This window comes from Podarcis liolepis (genome assembly GCF_965112155.1).
Source record: "Podarcis liolepis genome assembly, chromosome: 11".
NCBI classification, from domain to species: domain Eukaryota; kingdom Metazoa; phylum Chordata; class Lepidosauria; order Squamata; family Lacertidae; genus Podarcis; species Podarcis liolepis.
In genome coordinates, this window is record NC_139565.1 from 21,586,616 (window position 1) to 21,613,558 (window position 26,943).

The 26,943-nt window shown below is 41.8% G+C and overlaps 1 protein-coding gene across 11 annotated transcripts in view; it reads left to right on the forward strand.

Annotated features, from left to right (window-relative positions):
- The window catches only part of SEMA6A (semaphorin 6A), a 180,289-nt gene that overhangs the window by 71,471 nt on the left and 81,875 nt on the right, over positions 1-26,943 (forward strand). For all 11 annotated transcript variants that reach the window (XM_083464420.1, XM_083464424.1, XM_083464415.1 and 8 more), the window contains exon 2: positions 23,532-23,667. In XM_083464420.1, coding sequence (XP_083320546.1) covers positions 23,568-23,667 — 100 coding nt within the window. In that variant the 5' untranslated portion in view covers positions 23,532-23,567. The remainder of the gene's footprint in view (positions 1-23,531; positions 23,668-26,943) is intronic.

Sequence of the window (26,943 nt, forward strand, 5' to 3'; positions counted from 1 at the left end):
AGCAAGGTTACAAAGCTGGACCGCTGAGGGGGGGGGGAGCAGAGCTGGAATCATGAAATCAGCTAGGTGGTAATTTTTATATGCACCCTCTTGGGCAAACAGTCAGGTTTCAGTCGAATATTTCTGTAGAGTAAGTTTGCTGATACCTTTTCTTATTATTTTGGAACCATAGCAGAGTCAAGGATCTGAACACTTCCCTTTTCTATCCTCCAGATTATATTTTTTTCTTGTTGGAAAAGTGTTTGTAGCCTCTTTGTTCTGGAAGCACCGTGGGTGTCTCTTATTTTTATATCAACAATTTACGCCTACCCCTCATTCTCTCAAATATGTCTTTTTTTCTCTAATCAAGGAGGATTAGCTAGCTGTCAATAGAGTGCTTAGATTAGTCAACAAAGTGACTACACCAAAATAACATGTTGAAAACTAATTGCTAAGCTGAGTTTCAGCAATGATTTCCACCCTACAACTAGTGTAGGTGTAATCTCTTATAGTAGGTGTAATCAAGACAGGTGTAATCAGATAACAAGTATAATTTCAGCGTTCAGTCAATAGACCAATTAATTAATTTGGAAACATATACTACAGAAAAACAAACAACACGAAACAAAATTAGGACCAGAGCCTCATTGCAGTCCAAGGGAGTTGCTGCTAAAAATGTCTTTTCATGGCAACTAATTCTTACTTAGCTTGTGATACTAGCATCATGAAACTCAACTTATTGTTATGAAACTCCCTGCCCCCTTTGGAAATTGCCCATGTGGAGCTGTGATGTGCAGAGAACAAAATAGAGGGAGATAAATTCCATGCTTTAAAGGCTTGTAAATTTGGGGGCCATGTGTAGAGAATTGGCATATGGAAAGCAGTTTCAACAGCTTGCTCTGGCCTTTAAATTCCAATGTGGTGGTCTTATTAGTTCCACTTCTGTGAAGGACCTGCATGTAGACTCCGTTCCAGTAGACCAGGAAGAACCCTGATATATCAGTCTCGGAACCAAGTACCCTTTAACAACAGATTTATTCCAATGTTACATTCAGAGTTCAGAGTAGAGTATACAGTGGTACCTCAGGTTAAGTACTTAATTCGTTCTGGAGGTCCGTACTTAACCTGAAACTGTACTTAACCTGAAGCACCACTTTAGCAAATGGGGCCTCCTCCTGCTGCCGCGCCGCCAGAGCACGATTTCTGTTCTCATCTTGAAGCAAAGTACCTAACCTGAAGCATTATTTCTGGGTTAACGGAGTCTGTAACCTGAAGCGTATGTAACCTGAAGCATATGTAACCTGAGGTAACACTGTACTAGAAAAGGCAAACAATGGGTGCGCTGAAACACCCATCTAAGGATCACACATTACTGAAGACTTCCCTTACTATATCCACACCTTCTTAAGTCCTCCTGTGTTTAAGGCAGAGTTGAGCAACTTATCTGTTGAAAAGCACCATTTCCTCATCGTGTGATCCCATATGTCCACCGTAGATACTGCAAAGCAGCCTTGCTACTTAATCCTGCCTCCCAGTCCATCCTTTAATCTTGACTCGCTTGTCAGATCTGACTACTAGTGGTTCCTTATTTCCAGCTTCTGGCTCTCCTCGGGCACCTGCCCACGGCTGCCCGGCTCTGACGGCTACGACAGTTGCTTGAGCTGCATGCGTGCTGCAATCTGTTTGTTGCTTTGCTTTGCCAAAAAAAAAAGGTTGACCTCGAATTGTTACATTTAAATAAGGTAGCATAAGCAACTTTCCCTTTCCTTCTTTAGAAGGTGCATGTCCTCTGTTCCAGTCTCTAAGGAGTCCTCACAGGGTGTGTCTACCGTGCGAGCTTATAATAGCGTTAGAGTTCCCAGAAAAAAAGCAAAATTTAAATAGCTGAGTTTGTCCTTCTGTATGTTACCTAGGAACATTCTGCCAACTCACTGGGGTGACATTCACTGATGTTCTTTGTGAGACTCCTTGCCTGTTGTTGAAAGGGCAAGGGAATATTTTCTGCAGGGGAAAATAATGTCATTGACTTGTTCTTCCAATTATTCCGTGTATTTGAAGCTTTTCCTTACTAAAAAGGTAAGCTCATCCATCATTGCCAATTCGTGTATTCAGATGCTGCTCACTGCCGCAGACTTAGGCTCTTAACCAGACCTTTCCAAAGTGGAGATTGCCATTAATAATGCAACCTAGACGTATCTTTATTCCTAGCTTCCCTTAAGACACATTCGCTCCCGCTATCGTTTAGGGTCAAATTGCATGGGGCAATAAGCAGTTGAATAATTCCAGGTCTCTCTGTCTGTGCGGTTGCATCCTAGATCACCATGTGTGTAAAAGGTTTGCAGCCATTCATGTGTGGCGACTGGGAGAGGGAGCAACTCTCCCCTTTTGCCAGCACTGCCACTTGCCAGGATAGTGGAGAACAACACAAATTTGTTTTCTGTCACTCCAAGAGGGTAGGACGGGCCCGTGCCATTGGGATCGAATTACAATAAATTTGATGTAGACTAAGCACTAGGGAGGGATATGGGTAGTGCTGTGGGTTAAACCACAGAGCGTAAGTCTTCCCAATCAGAAGGTCGGCGGTTCGAATCCCCACGATGAGGTGAGCTCCCGTTTCTCGGTCCCTGCTCCTGCCAACCTAGCAGTTCGAAAGCACATCAAAGTGCAAGTAGATAAATAGGTACCGCTCCGGCGGGAAGGTAAACAGCGTTTCCGTGCGCTGCTCTGGTTCACCAGAAGCAGCTTAGTCATGCTGGCCACATGACCTGGAAGCTGTACGCCGGCTCCCTCAGCCAATAAAGCAAGATGAGCGCCACAACCCCAGGTCACGACTGGACCTAATGGTCAGGGGCCCCTTTACCTTTTAAGCACTAGGGATAACTTTCTTGACTGCAAGAGCTGTGTGACAGTGGAGCAGACTGCCTTAGAAAGTGGCAGGCAATCCTTCATGAGATGTTTTTAAGCAGAGGCTGGATGGTCATGTGTCAGAGATGCTGCAGTACAGTGGTACCTTGGTTTTCGAGCGTCTCGGAAGTTGAACGTTTCGGTTGTTGAACGCTGAAAACCCAGAAGTAAATGCTTCCATTTTCTAACGCGCCTCGGAAGTTGAACAGCTTCGCTGTGTGTTTTTCAGTTTTCTCCATTGAAACTGAAACTCTCCCTTTGCGCCGCAGTTTTTGAACGTTTTGGAAGCCAAACAGTTTTCTGGAACATATTGAAAACCGAGGCGCAACTGTAGTGGATTTCCTGCATTTGTGGAGGCTTGGACCACATGACCTTTGAGATCCTTTTACGTTCTCACTTTTGTCATTACTCTCAACTTACATGCATGTACAGATTGCCTTACGGCTTCCTTTCATTCAAGTGACAATGCCACTTTTCATTTTTTTCTGTTATTGCTAGTCCTCGGAATAGATACTACGCACTAAACAAATTTCACAACTTTGGAAGGGAACATTTTTTGTCAAAAACAATTCTTCAAGAACAGTTTGCTTGGCCGACCAGGAGTTACATAAATTACCCTGATAAATTGTCTTGCTTTCCACAGGAATGTCATATATATCTATTTTCATGTAGGTGTCCTGACAAACATTTTATGAAATCTGGCTGGCTTGCCTTTGCGCCTAGCTTTTCTGAGCAACTTTCAATAGCATGTGAGCCTGAAGTTTACTTTTGTCATTGGCAAGATTGCCTCTACTTGAGTAGATTTTGGGTCTGCCCTCTCAAAATGTTGCCATCATTCCTATGAGAAGAAATGCAAGGCCGGGGTGTGTATTGGGCGAGTGATTGGCTTAATCAAGCTGTGATTTACATTTCAAAATTGGATTGTTAGCATAGCTTTGATCAGCTTTTTTCTTCTTTTTTCTTTGGACTGTGGTGGTAATGCATGGAAAGTTTCAATCACTTGTAAGCTAACACTGATTATTTTTGAAATGCGTGCTACAGAAAGTTATTTCTTTCAAGCTAAATCAAGCAAGCTGATGAGCCAGTTTTCTGAATAAACTGCACTAACATAAGCCAACATTAGGTATCCGTAATTGCAACAAGATGGGCTCTGTGCTGTAATTACTCAACAATTGACTTAAATGTGAAGATTTGCATTTCTCTGTTTGTTCATTACATTATATTCATTTTTAATGGAATTCCAAAGTACTCTTCTAAAAACAAAACAAAATCAAGAGCTATCGCATTTCTGGAATTTAACTTTGAGAAATTGAATATAGCTTTAAAAATGGCCAAAACATGTAAAATGTTTTTTGGCTATGTTCCCGAAGTGCGCATGTGCCAGACCCATGTGCAAACTCTTTGTTTTTCACAAATGGTGTTTCCAGAAAAGTTTCCCCATAGAACCTCCAAATTGTTTATGGTACAGAAATTCAGTAATTTCTTAATTTGCTGGAGAGGAGCCATTATTATAAAATGAGAGGTACTGAGACAAACAAGTATGGAACTAGCAGCTTCCAGCCTGCAAGCAATTTTTCCCAACCCCAAATATATCGAGGACTGGTTGTGCTACACAAATGATAAAAGAAACTCGGAACACGCTCAGAGGCACTAGCTTGATGGTTGAATCCTGCCACCTAAGAGTCCTAAAATAAAATTCAGGCTCTGGAGATAATAGCTAGATATGCAGAACTACCAACATGAATACCGGAAGGCTTGTGCTGACCAGCTGGGAGGACATTGGCCTGAAGTGTTTAATACACTAAAGAGATTATAATGAGAACAGAGCCTGAAAGATATAGCAAGTTTCTGTTTCCCTGCTTTGCTCTTATTTAAAACAAATGAGATATGATAGCCATAGTTATGTTTTATGTATATCTTTGAAGCACGCACACAGGCAACATTTTTTTTTTCATGTTCTAAAGGAGAACATAGAAGGTCATTTGACTAGTACAGATATTTTCCAGGCAAATTTAGCACTGGGAAGACTTAAAGTTGTTGTAGTGTGTCTGTTTTATGTAAAGAAGCCTGAGATGAAACAGCCAAGCATGTATTTAAGATGGTGTTATTTCCCTTGTCAAAAGGCTGTGATTGCTGCCGCCATTGTTCCTTCATTCCATTCAGAATCTTGACAGAGGTTTATTGAAGCCCGCAAATAATCAATAGGCCTATTTTTATCTCTTAAACCAGCAAGTCTCCCCACCCCCAAGGTAATGAAGACATCATTGCAAGAGCTAAATAAGCTGTTCTAAAGTTGTGTCTTATTGTGTTATGCGCTTTTCTTGTTAAGCAAGGGGAATTATTTTCAATGTGGCTCTGGTAGTAATATTAGATATTTTAGTAACCTCTCCAAGGGTAGGGAAATTGCGACTGTTTTCCGGCACTCCTCTAAGCACAGAGAGCTTGTTACCTGGTGCTTTGGGGTGAATGAGACGTTTGCAATTAGTGACCATGATGAGCACTGTACACACCACCAATGGACTTCACATTTGTTTGCGGGATCTGTTTGCAAATAGTAGTTAAAATACAATGGCAATTACATCTGGTGAAATCTCACTTCCCAGCGATAATGGTCCCTGTTAGATTATATTCTTGATTCGTGTCGCTTGCAATTCAGCCGTGCTTCTTCAAGCAACTGCAACAAGCTAATACGCTTCCTCTAACATTTATACCCCTTGATTATAAAAGGCTGGTAGATTACCCCTCCCGGCAGCACCTCCAATTAAGGCCCAGTCAGTAGAAATGAGCCCTGTTTTTCAAACGCTTTCCATGGGGCAGTTCTACGGATGTGGAATTTGGATCCTCTTCTTACTTTCATTCTGTTCCAGACACAAAATATGCAAGGCGCAAAATATACAAAATGTTTACTTTGGAAGGAACATCCTTACTGGGCAGCCGCCTGAGGCTAACATGTCTGACACCTTTTAGTGCTTTATATATAATGATGCAAGGTGTGAATGCATCAGAGCATCCTTTTGTCTTGAGAGGTCATTGTGGTATCTTAGTAACCTGATGCCTACCTCTTACCAACTCTGAAAGTGATACCCAGCCTTTCCATACACTGCACTGAAAGTAAGTGTGTGTGTGTGTGTGTGTGTGTGTGTGTGTGTGTGTAGGATGAGCTCATGTATCAATGCCAGTACTCACATGGTTCTCCGCCCCACCCCACCCCCAAGGCAGCCAGGATACTACAGTGGTACCTCAAGTTACAGACGCTTCAGGTTACAGACTCCGCTAACTCAGAAATAGTACCTCGGGTTAAGAACTTTGCTTCAGGATGAGAACAGAAATTGTGCGGCGGTGGCGCAGCGGCAGAGGGAGGCCCCATTAGCTAAAGTGGTATCTCAGGTTAAGAACAGTTTCAGGTTAAATTGGAATACAAAGAAGGGAAGTATGAGGAGGTCGGAGGAAATAAGGATATGGAAGTTATATTATTGAAAATTAATGTGTGTTTTTTAATTGTTTATTATTTTGTATGTTTATTTTTTATTCTGAAAATTTTCAATAAATATCTTTTTTTTAAAAAAAAATAAAGATCATACTTGTTGTGAAACATAAATAAAACTACTGTTCACATTTAAAAAAAAAGAACAGTTTCAGGTTAAGAACAGACCTCCGGAATGAATTAAGTTCTTAACCCAAGGTACCACTGTACAAAGAAAATACAGTAATCATAGACTCTTACGAGTTGGAAGGAACCCATCGGTCATCTAGTCCAACCGCCTAGAAGGAGAGTCCACAACCTCCCGAGGGAGACAGGTGGTGAGTTACTGTAAGTTCAGGGTAATGACTTTAAAATATATCAGCGCGTGTTTTCATGGTGGAAAAGAAAGTACAATTATTTGTGTGACAGCAGATTGAGAAACCTACCAAGTGGAGGTGAAGTGGCAGGCATGCAATGCTGGCAGAAAGCCCAGGAGTACAAAAAATTAGCAATGGTGCTTAAGTTGCTAGACTGTAAAGCCAGAGTCTGAGGGCAGAACAAATGTGTATATGCATATTAATTTCTCTTCTGGCTCATGCCTTTGTAAATTTTGTCCCCGTTAGAAACACAGTTTATTGTTGGCCTTGAGGCACATGGCTGCTGAACCTCTTTCCAAGCCTTCTCTTTCCCATATATATATATATTCATATTCCTGCTTTGGGTGTCTTTTTACCCTGGAATTCAACAACTGCACTGGCCTCTTGTTCAGGTTTAGCATAAAGTGAACAAGCTTCTAACAGTAGTTTATCAGACAAACTATAGTTAGACATAACTGTAGTTTAAAGAAGCTATTCAACATCAAACAGTTTTGCAATCTTGACTTCTTTCATTAAACCATAGTTAGGATCAACAAAAGGTTTACGTGTAACAATAAACCACAGTCAGTGCTTTTTTCAATAAAAATAGGTGCTAGAACTCACCATGAAGTTGTTACAGTAAGTCTGGACGACTTGGGGCAGCTGTGAACAGATGCCAGTTTGACAGCAGCCAAAGGTGCTAAAAACTACGGCAAGCTGTCTCCCTTGCTGGTTTGGGGATTGTTCCTGGTTTTGGTGAAGAAGAAGAGGAGTTTGGATTTGATATCCCACTTTATCACTACCCGAAGGAGTCTCAAAGCAGCTAACATTCTCCTTTCCCTTTCCTCCCCCACAACAAACACTCTGTGAGGGGAGTGGGGCTGAGAGACTCCAGAGAAGTGTGACTGGCCCAAGGTCACCCAGCAGCTGCATGTGGAGGAGCGGGGAAGCAAACCCGGTTCACCAGATTACGAGTCCACCGCTCTTAACCACTACACCACACTGGCTCTCAAACACTGGTGCAGGTCAAATAAATGTGCCTCGCCTCCCTCGTTCTCTTCGATTCAGACGGATGGCTAGGGCAGCTTGCACTAACACATATATGTGCAATGGTAGAGGCCTGGTTGGAAAGCTCAAAGTCCGCCACTGTTACACAGGAGATGGAGTAAAGGAAATACAAATTGGCCCTGCCCCTGCCCCTGCCCCTGCCCCCTAGCTAGGAGCTAGGTGGAGTCATAGATCTAAAAAATAATGTTGACTCGCACACACTGGCCAGCTTACATTTTGACTTGAAATGTTTGTTTTGGGCTTCTCAGAAGTATGTAAAGGCAAGAAGCGGGTGGAGGGATTGCCGGCTCACGATGGTGCCTACCTGAGAGGTGCCAGAACTGCTCTCCGACACGCTCTGGTTGCATAAAAGTATTGTTATTGTTTAGTCGTTTAGTCGTGTCCGACTCTTCGTGACCCCATGGACCAGAGCACGCCAGGCACTCTTCCACTGCCTCCCGCAGTTTGGTCAAACTCATGCTGGTAGCTTCAAGAACACTGTCCAACCATCTCGTCCTCTGTCGTCCCCTTCTCCTTGGGCCCTCCATCTTTCCCAACATCAGGGTCTTTTCCAGGGAGTCTTCTCTTCTCATGAGGTGGCCAAAGTATTAGAGCCTCAACTTCACGATCTGTCCTTCCAGTGAGCACTCAGGGCTGCTTTCCTTCAGAATGGATAGGTTGGATCTTCTTGCAGTCCATGGGACTCTCAAGAGTCTCCCCCAGCACCATAATTCAAAAGCATAAAAGTATGGACCATGGTTATTTGAAAATGGAAATTGAAGCTTCCAATCTTGTAGCTATACTAGAGCGGAAGGGACGAAACAAGCATGATGCACATGCACGTAACACTAAATCATTGTTTAGCATTCTATCCAAACCAGGTCACTATGTCATATGTTGGAATTATGTGGAGAAGTCTGAAAGATCTAAATTAATTCACCCCGTTGACTTTTCCTGGCACTTGAAAAATTTGACTCATTGAGTTAATTCTAGTCTCTGCTTCCGCAGCGCCTAGTTGATCTCCAGCAGCAGATTTCATGCAGTTCCTCGGCATAAGGAAGTTGAAACATCTAAGAAATCAGGATTCAAAGCTGTATCGTGATGACAATAGAAAGAAACAAGTCTTGGAACTTTATGAGTGGCAGAATAAAGTGTGTGCTGCAGATGATGTGAGTTAGAAATCAAAAGCTTTCAAGTTGCATCTTCCCCTTAAGGTAGAAACTTCAGTCACTGTTTGAAAAGTGAAGCACAGACATTAAAACAAATGCGGTCCACAAATCTGCGACGATGGCAGCGCTTAGAAATAACGGGCATATGGCCACTGTATTTTATTCAGCACAACTGGTTCTATATATTGTAAAAAGAAGGCTCAGAACAGCAGGATAAAGGAATTCAAACATTTGCTTGTTTCCAGCCTTTCATTGCCTGATAATTTGCAAAGAGCGAGGTTCCCCCCCCCCCCTCTTGTAGTTAATGTTAACTTCTGCCTGGGAGAGGAGATATGTCATTTGGAAGCATTATGATTATAACTTTTTAGTTAAAATCTGATTCATTTAACACCTTAATAACTGCAATTTATTATGGTGTAGCCAACCCTCTTTGGGTCTGTGAATTCATTATGGCAATGCAACCGTTCAAACAGATTACATCCAGTAATCTGTTCTGTTTATCTTCGGCAAGAGAGGAGATACAGTTAAGGATTTTACATCCATTGCAACCATTTGCAAATGGTTTGCAAAATTGCTAGGAGAAGGGGTCAGAGGTCAATAATAAGACATGTGTGTCTGTTCTCTTATGCCCTTTCTCTTTCTCCAAAGATCACTTTGGGTCAATTGTGCTTTATCTAGGATAGTGTAGACGTTCTCACACCACTCTGGGATCATACAAACTGTCTCTCCCTGCGGGTCAGTAGTTCTGCATGATTACTGCAAAGCTCAGTGAATGGTGGAGTACATACCTTGCATTACATCCCAGGCTCAGTTCCTACTATTTACAGAATCTCAGATGACCTGAGATGTTAGGCAACCACAGGCAATCTCAGTGGAGAGCACTGGCCTGCATGGATCTTTAATCTAACTTGGTATAGGACAACTTTATATGTTCATAAACATTGCATGATGGGAGTGCCCACAGGGTGCAAAGAACCCTAGAGTTATAAGGGACCCCAAGCATTATCTAGTCCAACCCCCTTCAATGCAGGAATCTCAACACACAGCCTCCCATTCATTTGGAAAAACCGTACTGGACCCTGCTCAGCTTAGCTTTGCAAATGGCATGTCAGATTCCAGAGAGCTGCTTTCAAAACTTGCTGTCTATTAGAGCAGACAGTATTGAGCCAGAGGGGACACTGTCTTGACTTTGTGTAAGGCAACTCTTTATAGCTTCACTGCTTTTATGCATCTACAGTTCCAGGTAAAAATGTGACACAACTGGCCTAGAACATTGAATTGAAAGTGTCCTGGCATGGGACATTCATCTATTCTGAGCACTGACCAGGGTGGGGAGGAATACCACCAACACTGCAGGTGCCACAGCAGATCAAGTAGACACAAATATTGGGTCTTCTGAGGCAACACATAATGAAATGGTTACATCTGCTTTTATCTGTTTGCTGCAGGAACACTTAGGCAGTGGTTCTCAACCTGTGGGTCCCCAGATGTTGTTGGACTACAACTCCCATCATCCCTGAGCTCTGGCCTTGCTAGCTGGGGGTGATGGGAGTTGTAGTTCAACAACATCTGGGGACCCACAGATGAGAAAGGCTGACTTAGAGCGATTCCCTTTCTGTTCAAACACTGTTGTGTGGGCACCACACTCAAGTTGACTGTTAACATCCATTCCTTCGGAACTTGCTTTCATTGCCACGGTGCTTGATTTGGGCCATCAACAAAAATATCAGAAGATGCTGCAGTCGCTGGGGTTGTTGTCTGGGACGTGGTCCCAACCCATCTCAACTCATGTCACAAAACTACTTTTTCAGTTGGATAGCACTGGGCCCTATGATTGTGCATCTAACCGGAAACACCAGTCATGAGATCACATCCAAATAAATTATTGTTGAGTCTGACCAGTAATGAGATAAAGCTACAAAGAACTGCTTGGTTGGCAGACTAGAGCATCTGATAAATTACGAGAGTGCTCTAGTGACCAGGTCCCTGTAGAGCCAGCCAGTTCATGTTTTTTCTTAGTCTACCATTCCAACCTTCTTTGTCCCTTTTAATAGGTACGTCCAAAGTCCAGTTGCAGTATACATATGCAAACAAACAGGGCCTTCTCCACACAAAATGAGGGGTTTTGGTTGATCTGGGTTAAGGATCTTTTACCATAATTTTTAATTGGATTCAGCATTGTTTACTTGTTTCACCGTTGCCATGCATTGCTCACTAAAGATACCAGCTGTTCCTGAGAGACATACTATGCTAGGATATCTTTTGCTTTATTTAGAAAATGTGTCAGATAAGAATGGAAATGACTTAAGGGACAAATTAAAGATTCTGCTTCCCAGCAAAAAATAACAGTGCACATTTCCCACACAAAAAAATGAGTCTAAAGATGACTAGGGATTTACTGGTACTTTGACACATTGATAGTATGAACTTTCAACTTCCCAAATTTGCATTGTTGACACAGGAACTAAATCTAATATAAAGTAGTACCTGCTTTAGGTTGGGTTACATGCATGACTGATGCACAAAAACAGATTGCCAACCTCATGCTTCCTGCTGAGGAACAAAGATAACATGTGTTTTGTCAGCAAGCAAAATTTAGCAAGGAAATTGTATTTCATAGAAATCAACACTCTCGATAATGTCAATAGGAGTTCACTGAAAAACATGAAGAATAGTTGAAGGCAGTGTTTGCATTGGCCTATGTGACACTGTCTTAGTATCTGAAACATGGCACTGTCAGGTAGAAGATAGAACTCAGGGAGCTAAGAACTCTGGACTGTTGATTCTGACTGCAACCTTCATTGTAAATGGGATGCAAGAACCTTCTTGACTTCACCTGTATTGTATAGAAATACAGGGGCAATGCTAACAGGAAAATGGGCTCTTTGCCCTTCTACCAGCTGATATTGTAAAGGGTACACACCTGAGAAAGAGTGTTTTTGCACAGGATCCGAAACTTCAGATCATCCATTTCTTAGGATATTGATGGGAGAAATATGTGCTGCAATATTTTTTTGCTTTGAGTTACATTTTGACATCGGTTGTCAAAAGCTGCAGGCCATGAATCTCTGTCAGCCTTTACATTTCCTGCTTGAAACTATATTTGTTCAAAGAAACCATTAAGCATAGCACATATCTTGCATATTTGATTCCTGGAACAAGGAATAAAATAAGAAGAGGATCAGCACGAACCGTACTATCTACTAACCCTCCTAAAATATCTAAGACTATATAACAGAACCTCTCTTCTCCTTTGTGTATGGCTACGTATGCAGACGAGGATTAATCAATGTTCTGTGTGATTTAAGAGGTATAAATATTAGAGGAACTGTTATAGGTCTTTGAGCTCAATTAGACAAGATGATGGGAAATCCATGATTGGATTTCCCGTGTGTATGTTAAATTATAAGAAACTAAGAGGGCACCCTGAATCACCTTGGAGCCTCAGTGCTGTGGAAGGAAGGGTTTAACCCTTCCCTCTTCATCACTTCTTGAGTCACAATCCTCCCAGGTGTGAATTACCTATATGAGCCCATGTGTTTTCCCCTCATGGGCAAATAGTTTTTGCTGGTGGGATCATATTTATAGGGGAAATGGCATGAGGAGAAATAGCTAAATCGCCTATCCAAGTACGATAGTCCTCACATGATTCACACCCACTATCAGGAGCTGCTCTGATTTTTTTAAAAAATGAATGTTCAGACCATAAATTCCCTACGGTCCCATCTGATTTTTAACTAGGGTATTCACTTGAAGTTGAATATTCAGCCCAAGATACTTGAGACAAGAAAACCATCCAGTAGGAGTCACAGCTGAGGTGATTTGCTTTCTGGAAGTTTCTATACACCGTATTTAGCATGCTGTAACTACTATTTGCAACTGATTCAGTAAACTAGCTTCCAAGCACCATGGGTTCCTTCTGTGTCCATGCACATTCACTGCAACATCTCCTGCACCCCTAAACCCCAGGTAACAGGTGGCAGAAAACTGGAGCTGCTAATGTGTTTCTGTTTTGTTGAGATAGGTATGGTTTTTAGAAGTCAGATATCGGGGACTGGCAGGGCTGTAACGAGAGTGCGGTGGAGGCAGGGGGGCCAGAGGCTGACCCAGGAGAGGGGACCAGTGTTTTATGGGGTTTTGTGCCACCCAAGGGGCAGAGGCCCACGGTGGAGGAAGGGGAAGGGTTGGAGCAGTCAAGAGATGCAGGAGTGGGGGGCGAGATGTGTGAGAAGCAGAAGGAGAGGCCATTAAGGCAGCCGAATCCTCACTTTCTCCTAGTACCAGGAGGGTCTTGAAGAGGCAAGCACAGTGGCAAGTTCAGTGTAGAAGAAGTCTCTGGTTGTGTGCCCACACTTCGTCAGGCGAGGGGTGTGTGCTTTGCCCAGGCACGAACCTTTAGAAGTTACTGCCGGCTACCTAGATGCTAGAAGCTTGTGTGTGTGTCTTCTGTGTGCCTTAGAAGCTGCCGTGTGTGCTTTTGTCAGTTACAACTATTGGCTGTGCTCTTTTATCGGAGACATACCTTAGATATTCTTCAAATAACTTGGCTATTGCTAGAATTACTGTTTTTGGAGTTATTTAGACTCACTGTAAAAGAGTAGAGGCCCCATTGCTTGGAGCGCAGAGTAAACAGCCTCAGGCTGTCGGTGTTAGACAACGGTTGTTTGGACAATTCATTACGATAAACCTTGGTTTACCATGACAAGAATGAGCCAAAGTGAGTTTTTTATATTAACCTCACTTTAACATATTAACCTCACTTTAGATTCAGGTAGGTAGCCGTATTGGTCTGACGCAGTCGAAATAAAAAAAATAAAAATTTGTCCAGGAGCACCTTAGAGACCAACTAAGTTGGTTCTGGGTATAAGCTTTTGTGTGTATCTGAAGAAGTGTGCATGCACACAAAAGCTTATACCCAGAACAAACTTAATTGGTCTTTAAGGTGCTACTGGACAATTTTTAAATTTATTTTAACCTCTCTTTAACTTTCTTCTACAAACTCAAATCTATCATTAGGCCATCGTTTATCATGATGTCCGAATTCAGCCATTGTTTAAAGGAACACTTGATTTAAAGGAGGTGTTTGATTTTCATATCAACAAAAGTACTACCTCACTAACTGTATCCAATATTTACTCTAAAGCTGTAATGCTTCCCGTCAGGAACAGGGGGTGTAGGACCGGGGAGGGGGGGGGATCCATTGGCTGCATTCAGTGGGAAGTGTTTGGACAGATCTAGGCAATCGGTTCCCAAGTGTGCTTACCTAGAAAGCCCTTACATTCTGTGGTGGTTCTCATGCTTCTGGAGCCTTGTGTACAACATTCCATGGCACCGTGCATGGGAGTGTTCTGGCAGAGATAAGTATGCAGCTGTCCTTGCACCTGTCTAAGTATTCCCTTTTGCAAAGAGGAGCACTGAATCACCATTTGATCCAGATGGATGTGTTGGCCCACGGTCCATCTTCGACAGCTGGATAAGATTTTTTTTTACAGTCTCCCCGCCGAAAACCATTTCTCCCTGGTGGAAAAATATATTTCTGGAGGAAAAGCCTGCTATTTATTTTTAAGAGAAGTGTTATAAAATTATGATTGGGTTAGTGCAATCCGTAGAAACTATTATCTTGCAAAACACCAGAGGCTATCCAATGAAACTGATTTACAATAGGCTCCAAACGAAAGGGCGTATTCTTCGTTTAATGCACAATTAACGTGCACAGTTTGTTGCTATACGATGTGGTGGTGGTGGTCAATAGCTTAGAAAGCTCTTTTTTAAAAAAATGATTAGACCATCATGTGGACAGTAACTCTTGTCAGTAAGTTTTGACCGTAGTGGGTGAAATGGAATAGCCATATTCAGGACAGTGTGCTTTGCTCCAGATTCTAAAAACCAGTTATAGGAGATAGCACCAGTCCTGCTTTGCTTTGCTGCTGCTGTTGTCATTAAGTTGTTCACAGCAAGAGTGAGTTCTAGACTAGATGCAGCCAACTCAGTCTTCTTACTTAAATTCTCTCCACGTCACAAGGAACACTCAGTATAAACACGCACAATGTTTTATTTACAACAATTCTAGACTGTCAAGAAAACAGACAATTTATTTATAAACTCTAATAATTTTTAAATACATGAAAAGAAGAGCATAGAAACTACCAGAAAGCTGTCTAACCCAGTTCTTAAACCTACTAAAGACTGCAATCCTAAACGCTCTGAAAACGCAATCCTCTACATACCTTGGATTGAACATATTGGAATTTTGTTGTATGCATAGGGTTGTGTTGCGCAATCCTGTGCTCACGTAAGCCCCACAAAAGTCAACGTGACTTACTTTTTGAGTAGACACGTACAGTGGTGCCTTTGGTTACGTACTTAATTCGTTCTGGAAGTCCATTCTCAACCTGAAACTGTTCTTAACCGGAAGCACCACTTTAGTTAATGGGGCCTCCTGCTGCTGCTGCGCCGCCACCGCGCGATTTCTGCTCTCATCCTGAAGCAAAGTTCTTAACCCGAAGTACTATTTCTGGGTTAGCGGAGTCTGTGACCTGAAGTGTCTGTAACCTGAAGCATATGTAACCTGAGGTACCACTGTATAGGATTGCAGTATAAACATTCTCTCAACTGCCTAAAACCGCTAGCAGGTTGTTTTTCTTTTTTAAAAAAAATCCAAATTATTTTTTCCCTCAATTCCTAAAGAAAAGTATGCAAAAGTTTTTTGTTTGTTTGTTTGTTTTTAACAGATTAGGTGCCTTGTACCAACTGATAGATTCACATTTTCCAAAGGAATGATAACAACCTTGAATAATACATTTGATCTTTACCAGAGTTTACTTCTGTTGGCTGGGCGTTACCATCTGGCTAGTTATGCTCCAACAGGTGTGCATACATTTCATTAGGAACCAGCTTGATTACACTTGTAAGTCCCAACCATTTACAGTGCAAACATCTGCAGAGAGTGAGCTCCCATGCAAAGACCCATTCCCTACATGTGTTCATGGTGTCTGTATGGGGACCAGGAGAGAGGCTAATTGGCACATGTGATGTTGGAAGTGTGTATAGTCATACCTTGTGTTGCGTTAGGTTCATGTTGCATCTTTTCGGTTTGCAAACACAGTTTCGCTGCGTGCGCAGAAGCGTTCTATGTGCTTTGCACATGCGCAGAAGCACTGTATCATGCTCCACGCTTGCATAGAAGCGCCGCTCTAGTTGCGGACTTTTTGGGGTGCAAACGGCACCCCAGAACGGATTGTGTCCGCAACTAGAGGTACCACTGTAGTTGCTTGCACACTGCGAATTCGTGAGTAAAATGTTTGAATAGGGCTGACAAGTGACTTCAAATCTAGATTAAAAGCATTAAAATTTACTGTGTTTACAGAATGCAATATGTTTCAATTATGTATACAAAAACCCCCAGGATTTACCCAAATGCCTGTCTTCTGCCCTCTTTTTTTTCTTGAAAAGCACCTGTACTTTACATCGAAATATCACTTCCAGTATTCAAGCCAAAGGGTGGTATTCAATTGTGTTTTACACAGAGTAGACACATTAGAATTGGTGGATAAGTCTTTAAGTCCGGTCCATTCGTTTCTGTTGATCCTATTTTAAGATAAAGTCGGTAGGAAGCTGCTGCAGTCTGATGAGGAGGGTAATATAGCAGAAATGGATTTCTTTTGTACAGAACACCATTAGCAAGTCACTTTGCACTTTCCTGAGACTATCACCAAGATGGTTCTGGAACAGTGGAATGGGCCTGGGTCACCTGCGGCTTTCAGAGAATACTGTGATAATAGTAGAATAGTGCCTTATAGAGAATAGTAGAGCGTTAAAAGGGAATCGGTGGCCTTTTAGATGTTACTAGACTAGAACTCCCATCATTGTTTACCGTTGGCCATGGTCTTAACACCTGGAGGGCCACAGGTTCTTCTACCTCTGAGCTTTTTTCATCTAAACACCTGCTCTCTCTAGTCACTTTACAGGAATGCCACCCAAGCCCAGTAGGCCCGGGTGTATCTGAAATTACGCTAAGCTGAAGGTAGCTGGCAAACTGTGAAGAGTTTGATCTGTTTTCCTTTTCTCACACTTACATAAAGAAAGACTCCTGCTGGAGCTCCTTCGCACTTTACAGTTTTAAATGCACACTTAAAACATCCTAGGTGCACAGCTAGAAACATTAATGGAAGAGGCATGTTTGCAGACACAAATGCTGTACTCCTCAGGGAGCTTTGATTGGCTGTGGCTCCTGGAAAAGTGTCTGTTGTTGTTGTTGTTTAGTCGTATAGTCATGTCCGACTCTTCGTGACCCCATGGACCAGAGCACGCCAGGCACTCCTGTCTTCTACTGCCTCCCGCAGTTTGGTCCAACTCATGCTGGTAGCTTCGAGAACACTGTCCAGCCATCTCGTCCTCTGTCGTCCCTTTCTCCTTGGGCCCTCCATCTTTCCCAACATCAGGGTCTTTTCCAGGGAGTCTTCTCTTCTCATGAGGTGGCCAAAGTATTGGATCTTCAGCTTCAGGATCTGTCCTTCCAGTGAGCACTCAGGGCTGATTTCCTTCAGAATGGATAGGTTTGATCTTCTTGCAGTCCATGGGACTCTCAAGAGTCTCCTCCAGCACCATAATTCAAAAGCATCAATTCTTTGGCGATCAGCCTTCTTTATGGTCCAGCTCTCACTTCCATACATTACTACTGGGAAAACCATGGCTTTAACTATACAGACCTTTGTCGGCAAGGTGAGGTCTCTGCTTTTTAAGATGCTGTCTAGGTTTGTCATTGCTTTTCTCCCAAGAAGCAGGCGTCTTTTAATTTCGTGGCTGCTGTCACCATCTGCAGTGATCATGGAGCCCAAGAAAGTAAAATCTCTCACTGCCTCCATTTCTTCCCCTTCAATTTGCCAGGAGGTGATGGGAACCAGTGGCCATGATCTTCGTTTTTTTGATGTTGAGCTTCAAACCATATTTTTGTGTCTGTAGTTGGCGGCAAATATGCAGATACACCTGAAACTTCATAAAGTGTGAAATAGTTCTTAGTTAAATGATACTAAGAGAAAGGGCAAACTAAGCACACTATGTAATGCAAGTAATTACTTTAGTTGGAAGCTCCTTTTCAACATGTTTGCACAAAACTGCAGAAAGTTGAGCAAGAAGAACGATGCAGGATATATCGCACACACCTGGTTTTTCTTAATAAATCCCTAAAGTGGAGAGGCCAAGATTTATCAGCTCTGTTTCAAAGCTTCTCCTCATAGAACGCGCATAGTTAGGTAGTTGATGGTGTGGTGACAGGGAGCAGCATAAAGCATCCATTTTTCTCCTATAGAGCTTTGCCATGAGCCATGCTCAGTTTGAAAGATCAGCCTCGTCCTATGGGTGAAAAAGCTCAACAGCTTGATGCATTTTTCCTAGATAAGCTGGTATCCTTCTGTATTTCTAGAATAGCTGCAGTCCAAAGTGCTTAGGGATTGAGGGGAAATGGTTGGTACTTAATTGAATTATCCTGAAATGGACTCACGGAGGTTGAAGGAAAAGGTTGACACTGAATATGAAACTAAAAATTCCATCTTCAAAGGGCCCTGTGTGAGGGGCAGGGTAGAGAGGGTGGGAGGCTGGGGAAAACTTCAGGTGAGAGCTGGTAGGATTCACTCTTCTGTGTATGGAATAAGGGTTAAGATTTAATTTGGATGGAGGGCTCCATAATTTCCTTTCCTTTTTTCTCTTCTTTCCTTCTTTCATTCCTTTCCTTCTTTTTGCTTTTTTCTATTTTTGTTCTCTAGATTAGTGTGATTTTTTTCCACATTTTTTATTAATCTTCACAAAATTATAAACAAACAAACATAAATCATAATCTTATTTAAAATTATACTTATTAACATTGTTAAGTGACTTCCTCGCTTCCCCTTGGTTGAATTTCCATGCATATCCATTTTAGATTAGTGTTTTTTTATTGTGTTTTATGTTGAAAACTTTTAATAAAACTTGGTGTTTTTCTCAAAAATGCCATCTTCGGCTCCTCTTAAGTTTTAATGAACCATTATTATTTAAATGCATTTCAGCTCTTCCTTTTTATTTTGTACCTGTTTAATACGGTGCAGTTCCATTTTAACTTTGATGAAACACTGCGCATTTACAGACACTTTAAAGTCCAATTTTAACATGTGTGGCTAAGTTACATAAGCACATAAGGGGAGCCTTTTGGATCAGGCCAATGGCGCATCTAGTCCAGCATCCTATGGTCACAGAGGTCAACCAGGATACCCATGGGAAGCCTGCAAGCAGGACCCGAGTGCAACAACGCTCTGCTCATCAGTGGTTCCCAATAATGGGTATTCAGAGGCTGGTACGCGGGTGGCGCTCTGGTCTAAACCACTGAGACTCTTGGACTTGCCAATCAGAAGTCCAAGTCACTTTGCTGTGTCCCAGCTCCTGCCAACCTAGCATTCGAAAGCATACCGACACAAATAAATAAATAGGTACCACTGCGGTGGGAAGATAAAGGTGTTTCTGTGCACTCTGGCACTCATCACGGTGTCCCATTGCTCCAGAAGTGGTTTTGTCATGCTGGCCACATGACCCGGAAAGCTGTCTGTGGACAAACACCGGCTCCCTCGGCCTGAAAGCGAGATGAGCGTCGCAACCCCATAGTTGCCTTTGACTGGACTTAACCATCCAGGGGTCCTTTACCTTTTATTCAGAGGCAGACTGCTTCTAACAGTGAAGGGATATAGCTCTCTCTTTATAGCTGCGGCCTCTGCGGATATTTATAATCCTCTTTTAAAGCCATCCAAGTTGGTGGCCGTCACTGCCTTGTGTGGGAGCAAGTGCCATGCTTTTATCTATGGGCTGCATGAATAAATTCCTTTTATCTGTCCTAAATCTCCCAGCATTCAGCTTCATTGGAGGTCTAGTGTTATTATCCAGGTTCGACCAGGTGATCTCATAATTCTAGAGAATCTAATAGATTGCTACACCCACCATACATGCGTGCATGAAGTGTATCGAGTCCACCGCAGTGGTCTGCATTTTAGGGACCTATCCCTCCCTAGCCAAATCGGCAACAGACGCTAAATATCCCCAGGTACAGTGGTACCTTGGGATAAGTACTTAATTCGTTCCAGAGGTCCATTCTTAACCTGAAACTGTTCTTAACCTGAAGCACCGCTTTAGCTAATGGGGCCTCCCACTGCCGCTGCACCGCTACTGCACGATTTCTGTTCTCATCCTGAAGCAAAGTTCTTAGCCTGCGGTACTATTTCTGGGTTAGCGGAGTCTGTAACCTGAAGCGTATGTAACCCAAGGTACCACTGTATTGTGTGGCCTGTTTTCATTTTGTATGCTGCTTAAGGTAGATATTTGGCAGAAAGTGGGGTTAGAAGTTTTATAAACAAGTGTGTTTCTCGTGTAGAATATGACACCCCAGCCGTTTTTCTTCTGTATTTGTGTGTGTGTGTGTGTGTGTGTGTGTGTTTTCAGATTAAAGTTTTACAATCACATAGCCAACATGCAACATAAAAACAGATTCCAAAGAATGTCCTGGACTTCCCTCCTCCCCTTGGTGGGTCCTATTGTTAAATCATTTACTCCTGCATTTATAAATTTATTTATTTGATAATCAAATCTTTTACATCTGCATTATGTCCAAAATTCACCACTAAGTGTTATTCCAATAACACAAGTGTTATTCCAATCCTACAAAAAAATTAGCTGTTTACAATGATTTTTAAGATAAATTATAAATTTTCCCCATTCCTTATTACAATTTTGGTCTTCCTGATTTCTGAATCTTCTGGTCATTTTTGCCATTTTGGCATAATCCATCAACTTAATCTGCCATTCTTTTCTGGTAGGGACTTTATCTTCTTTCCATCTCTGGGCCAATAACATCTGTGTAGCCGCGGCCGCATGCATAAATAGTCTTTTCTGCTCCCTTGGGATTTCGGCGCCTAGGATTCCTAAAATAAAGGCTTTGGGTTGTTTTTTAAAGAAAAAAGTTATTTTAAACATTTTTTCAACTCATGTATCATTTTTCTTCTGTATGTTCATACCTGGTGCTACTAGCTGGTGTGGGTGTCATTGATTCTAGTGTAGCTTACACCAAAGTTTATTGGATTGTAGTTAAATAAGGTTTACTCAGAGTAGATCCATTGAAAGTAATAGACCTAAATTAGTCACGTCTATTTATTTCAAAGTGTCTACTCTGAGCAGGACTAGCATTGGACCCAGCCCATTGGCTCAGAGATTGATGCTCAATTTCAGAGATAACATATAAAATCAGACTTTTAAAAAGCTGTATGTTCAAATAAAAATAAGCACGTAGCAAGCACAGTAATTTATCTTGCCTTTCTGAGGTTCCCAGTGGCATACTTTGGAACAGCTGTCCCACCTCCTTGATTGTAATAGAATGTAGTGTTTTGTTTTAAAAGTATATATCTGGATCTCAAAATTAATTACTTCAGTGTTTCCAACTGGATAAATGATTAAGAACCAATTGTGAAATTACACTCTGAAACGAAACACTCAGGGCTTGTTAATGCTTTTCTTGGCATGAGGAAAGGACATATAGGTCTCTAATATTAAATGGTGTTTCAAAAGGGCGAGTTAGCACTTTGTTTGCCAAATGGACTTTCAAAAGCCGTCTTTGGTTACAAAGCTTGACTGTCTTTGTGTAAATCATGGAGCGGCTACAGTAAAATAGCTTTGTTCGAAAAGATAATCTTTGGCAGGCAGCATCAAAGGTTTGAAATTCTGGAAAGGGTGAAAAGAAATCCCTGCTTTTACACTGATTTATCCTGTAGGTCAGCAGCACCTCTGTGAAATTTGCCTGGGAATTATGGGATATTTGCTGTGTTGGGGGGGGGTCCCCATGCTTACACTGAATCAAAAGTTTTCTGCTTTTTAAAATTATTTTTATTTAACAATGAAAAAGAAGAAGAAGACATGCCTAGAATCCAGCAGGTGGGAGGCAAGTGAAGTTGCTGCTTTTAGGGAGTTTTACTGCAATTTGGAGCATTGGTTTTTATAGTATCTAAATTTATGAGTTCATATTTTTATGGTATAGTCTCATGACACATTCACTGTGCTCCATCATGCCCTGTTCCCCGTGTTGCTGTTCTTGATTTACAACTCGTGTGACTATGAATCATTCTCCTGGAAGGTCCCTTAATCCCTTGATAAACCTAAATAATGTGTAGTGTTTTTAATTTATGTGCTGAGCCATCTTATACCTAGAAGAAGGAGCATTTGCCTAAAACTTTGGTCAGCGATCAGTGGATTTAGATGTGTCTCATCTAAGTGCTATATAACACTGCGCACTCACAAGATTGTATATGTGACCTGCACATGGAGGGAACAAAGCGCGGTCTCTTTCTAAAATGCATTTATTACATAGTACATTTATTTCCAACCTTCCTTCCATGTTGGACCACAGGACATCATACATAAGAGTTCCCTGTCCGTTTCCTGCCCAGACCCAGACCCAGTTTAAACTTTAGCAGCATTGCTGCAGTATGTGCCTTCAGGAGATAATCTAAGCTCCTGCCGTCTAGTTTTCTGTGTAGACCGCTTTTTTTGTTTGTATGGGGAAACATTTATTTTTGTTTGCTTGTTTGACCCATTTTATACGCTGCTTAACACCGTAGTCTCTAAGCTGTGCATTCAGTGAGGTTTCAAAACAGATACAGAAGATGAAATAAGTTTTAATTCACCATAAAATTGTGTGAACCCTACTCCTGCCAACCTAGCAGTTCGAAAGCACATCAAAGTGCAAGTAGATAAATAGGTATTGCTCTGGCGGGAAGGTAAACAGCGTTTCCGTGCGCTGCTCTGGTTCGCCAGAAGCAGCTTAGTCACACTGGCCACATGACCCGGAAGCTGTACACCGGCTCCCTCGGCCAATAAAGCGAGATGAGCGCCGCAACCCCAGAGTCGGTCATGACTGGACCTAATGGTCAGGGGTCCTTTACCTTTACCTTTTACTTAGCAGAGTGAAATGGCACAGCGGTTTAAGTCAAATGTTGCCCCGCCTCTCAAGAGCCAGGGCTGTGTAGTGGTTAAAGTGTTGGAGGAGCATGGTTCGAATTCCAACTCAGCCATGAAGCGCACAGGGTGTCCCTTGGGCCAGCCACTCACTCTTGGTCCTTCCTACCTCACAGGATTGTTGTAAGGGTAAAATGGGGATGGCGAGGAAAGGTGGGGCGTCAATGTCATAACTATTCAATCAAAGCCAATGTATTCATGATTTACGTACTTAAGTCATCAAAACCAATATAATTAAAACCCAGTTCTTAGGGAGAACTAGGTGTCAGAGGACAAAAGGTGTTGTTTTTTGAGCAGAGCAAAAACCAGCAGCGAGGAGAGGAAGCGAAAGTACTCACTGATAGCTTGCAGCATCTTCAAGTCTTTTTTTATTTTTTAAGATGTTGGTGCCACTATATGTTAGAGCCCAATGAGGCCTGCTGTCAGGGTGGTTTTCTTCTTCTGAAATGAACATATTTATTATTTTATAGTGGATGCCTTGAAGGGCAGGAGAGCCCCCTTTGTTCCTTGTAGGCTGTCCAAGGCCTATTTTTGTTTGTAGTGGCTAAATGCGAGTTGATGGAAAGCTCTTATGCCCTCGTTTGTCTTTCACAGGGTGAATTGAAGATATAGTCTCCCAGCTGAACTACTATGAGGTCAGAAGCCTTGCTGCTATATTTCACACTGCTACACTTTGCTGGGGCTGATTTCCCAGAAGATCCTGAACCAATCAGTATTTCGCATGGCAACTGTGAGTATGAAAGGCAGGGAAACTGTGCTTAGATTTCTTGTCCCCCAAGTTTCAAGTCATGGCTTATTGGTCAGTGAGATTTAAATTTGTGAGCTCTTGTTTCCTGCTGCGTCTCCTTAGACCTATCTTTCCTTTATCCCAGACCCTCCAAGTGTCCCTATTTTCCAGCAACATTCCCAGATTTACAGAAGCCATCCAGGCTTTTTTTATTTGGTCCCAAAATGTCCCACTCTTCCTTAGGACATCCCTATTTTCATCGGAATAATGTTGGCGGGTATGGAGTTATCCGACCCCCGAACCATCTGAAGGCAGCCCTGTATAGGGAAGCTTTTTAATGTTTAGTGTTTTATTTTGTGTTTATATATGTTGGAAGCCGCTCAGAGGGGCTGGGGCAACCCAGTCAAATGGTGGGGTATAAATACTAACATTATTATTATCACAGTCGTACCTTGGATCTCAAATGCCTTGGCTTCCGAACAAATCAGCTCCCGAACGATCGAAACCCGGATGTGAGTGTTCTGGTTTTCGAACAATTTTCGGAAGCCAAACATCCAGCGCAGCTTCCAATTGACTGCAGAAGCTTCCTGCAGCCAATCAGAAGCCGCGTGTTAGTTTCCAAATGTTTTAGAAGTCGAACGGACTTCTGGAATGGATTCTGTTCAACTTCCAAGGTACAACTGTTGTTTTTGTTGTTGTTGTTGTTATTGTTATTGTTGTTATTGAATCGTGTGTCCCTATTTTCACTGGAGAAAATATTGGAGGGTTTTCACTTCCGCATCCTAACACTATCCTTTTGCTACAAACCAGTAAACAAAAACTTGCTTTGTTGTAGTCTTTGAATGCAAGAGAGCGCGTTCCCACACCAGCTTTTGGTCATATCTCAACCCACTGTCCTCTTCAATCTGGTACCTCTCTTCTTCAACAACAAAATGCCACTTTTCATGAAACGGCTCAACCAACAATCTGTGAAATAATATTTCTATGAACGTCCTTTCAGTAGTGCTCAAAGCAGAATTAGCCACGTCTTAGTATGAGCAATTAGATGTACCACAGACAAATCCTTAACAAGATAACCAAATTCTGGGGGAAACACACCATTTAGCACAGAAATGATGATGCATATGCTAAATTGCTATGTGCTCGCGCATGTGTACTCCATTTTTGCAGTTGTAATGTAAAACAGAATTTAGAAAGAAATAGTTTCCATTCTAGACCAGCTCTTAGTGGCAGCCTGCCTGGAAGCAGATTAGCATAATATTCTCTTGCCCATCAGGATTTAGATGTGTAAATGAGGAAACCTTTCACAGTATCTGGCTGTAGAATGCCAGTCAAAAGTGGTTCTAGTAAAAAAAATCCCTTTTAGTTTCTACAGTGTACTGAAGTGCTTTGAGCCACATCACCAAATCTATAACTTGTAGTATTTGAGCAATATTAGCTCCATCCAAATGGGATAACGAATGGGGAGCCAAAAGTCTTCATTGCTGCATAATTTGCACATGAAGCTAAGTTTCCACTCTAGAGTTATACTTGTTGATCATCATCTCTGTACTACAGTGTATATTTATGTAGCTGTTTTTAAATCTCCTGTTGGGTTACCTGGAACAATCAAACCCACCAATCAGACTTAGCCTTTGGTACCATCTGGGTGTCTCTCAAACTGCCAGATAATATAAATTTCTCTCAGTGCTACCCCTGTAACTGAACAATGGATTCAGCATTCAAGACAATTAGGATGTAGTGAGTTTCTACCTTCACTGTTTGTCAAAATTATAGGTAAGTGGATTAGAGGTATAATCTAGCTATGGCAATAGGCCAAAATGCTGACACCTTCGTCCTAGAGTCCATTAAAATCACTATGGCTTATTTCCTGGAAGACATATTTAGGTTTACAATATAATTTCATTTTCATGGTGTAATTGACAGTGTCCGCTTCCCAAATTAGAATCGGAAATAACAATTCTTTTGTCATATTGTCTGGTCATCCTGAAATATTTCATAGCAGAGGAATCCACTCAGTTATAACATGCCAGGCAGACAATCCACATGGAGGTAGACTCCGCAAAAGAAAAAGAAAAAAAGATTTTACAAACTAGGTTCCATGTGAAGTGCCTGCACTGCATTTTATTTTATTTTATTTATTTATATATATTTTTGCGACAGAGGACACAGGGAACTCTTCAGTCATGTAAAGAGGTCACCAGCCCAGTAAGGGACTTTATAACACAATTTGAGAATCCCTGATTTTGATGGTGTTAGGGTTCATCCAGTGGTCCACACATTTTTTTTGCCAATTAATTTTTATTAATTTTTTGAATTTATAACACATCAATGCCAAATTAAAACTAATTTGATACTTCTTCTTTTTTCAAAAACTGGCTTTCCACTCTCTCTCTCAGATATTTCCATTTCTTCCCCTTTTGCATGCTGCTTATTTTGCAGATTTGACATCCTTTTTTTTAGCAAATTCCTCAATCCTCAGCTGTCCCTTTACCAACTCCTGCATATAGCTAAAACAAAATTATTTCAAATAACAACAAGGTTATATGTTAATTTAAAGGTTATAGTTATTTAAATCTTTCATTCTTCTTTCTAACTTGCATGCAACTACATTTTCTATCTCCGGTAGTTTCTATTCTCTGCCTGCTTGCGCAATCATCATTAGCGGTCCACACATTTTGACTACCTTAGTAACCATCTAGAACGTGTGATCACTGCTGATCCTGCACTGCATTGTGGGATGGAAGGGATTTTGCTTGACATCATGCTGAGCTGCATGGGCATTCGGAAGCAGGGGATATTTCTCTTCTTCCAAAGCAAAGTGCAACTTAAGGGAAGCGACCCTGCCTTTCTAACAAGTTCTGGGACACAGGAGAAGGAGGTTCCAGTGAGGTCCCAAACAACATTAAATTAATTCAAATCTCTAGCCCATTTCTCTCTGCGTTGGAAAAGGGACTCACCAGAGCAAAAGCTACTGTGACCAGTGGCAACCTAGAAGATGTATTTGTCAAGCTCTGGATGCTTTGTGTACTGTACTGCAGAATTTATATTTCAAGGGCAAGAAACTAAACAAAGAGCTACCAGATTGCTAGAGGGTTTGTTCAATCCCCTGAACCGCATCACTAACACCGACCTCATTCATCTCTGCATTTGCTATTATGGATTAGTGGCAGTCATCACAGCAGCGCAGTGTGGCTTGTGCATCTCCCTCACCCCCAGAAGATTGTATTTTTTTCTATAGTATAATCACTGAAAGATGTGTGAAATTAGCAGTTGATT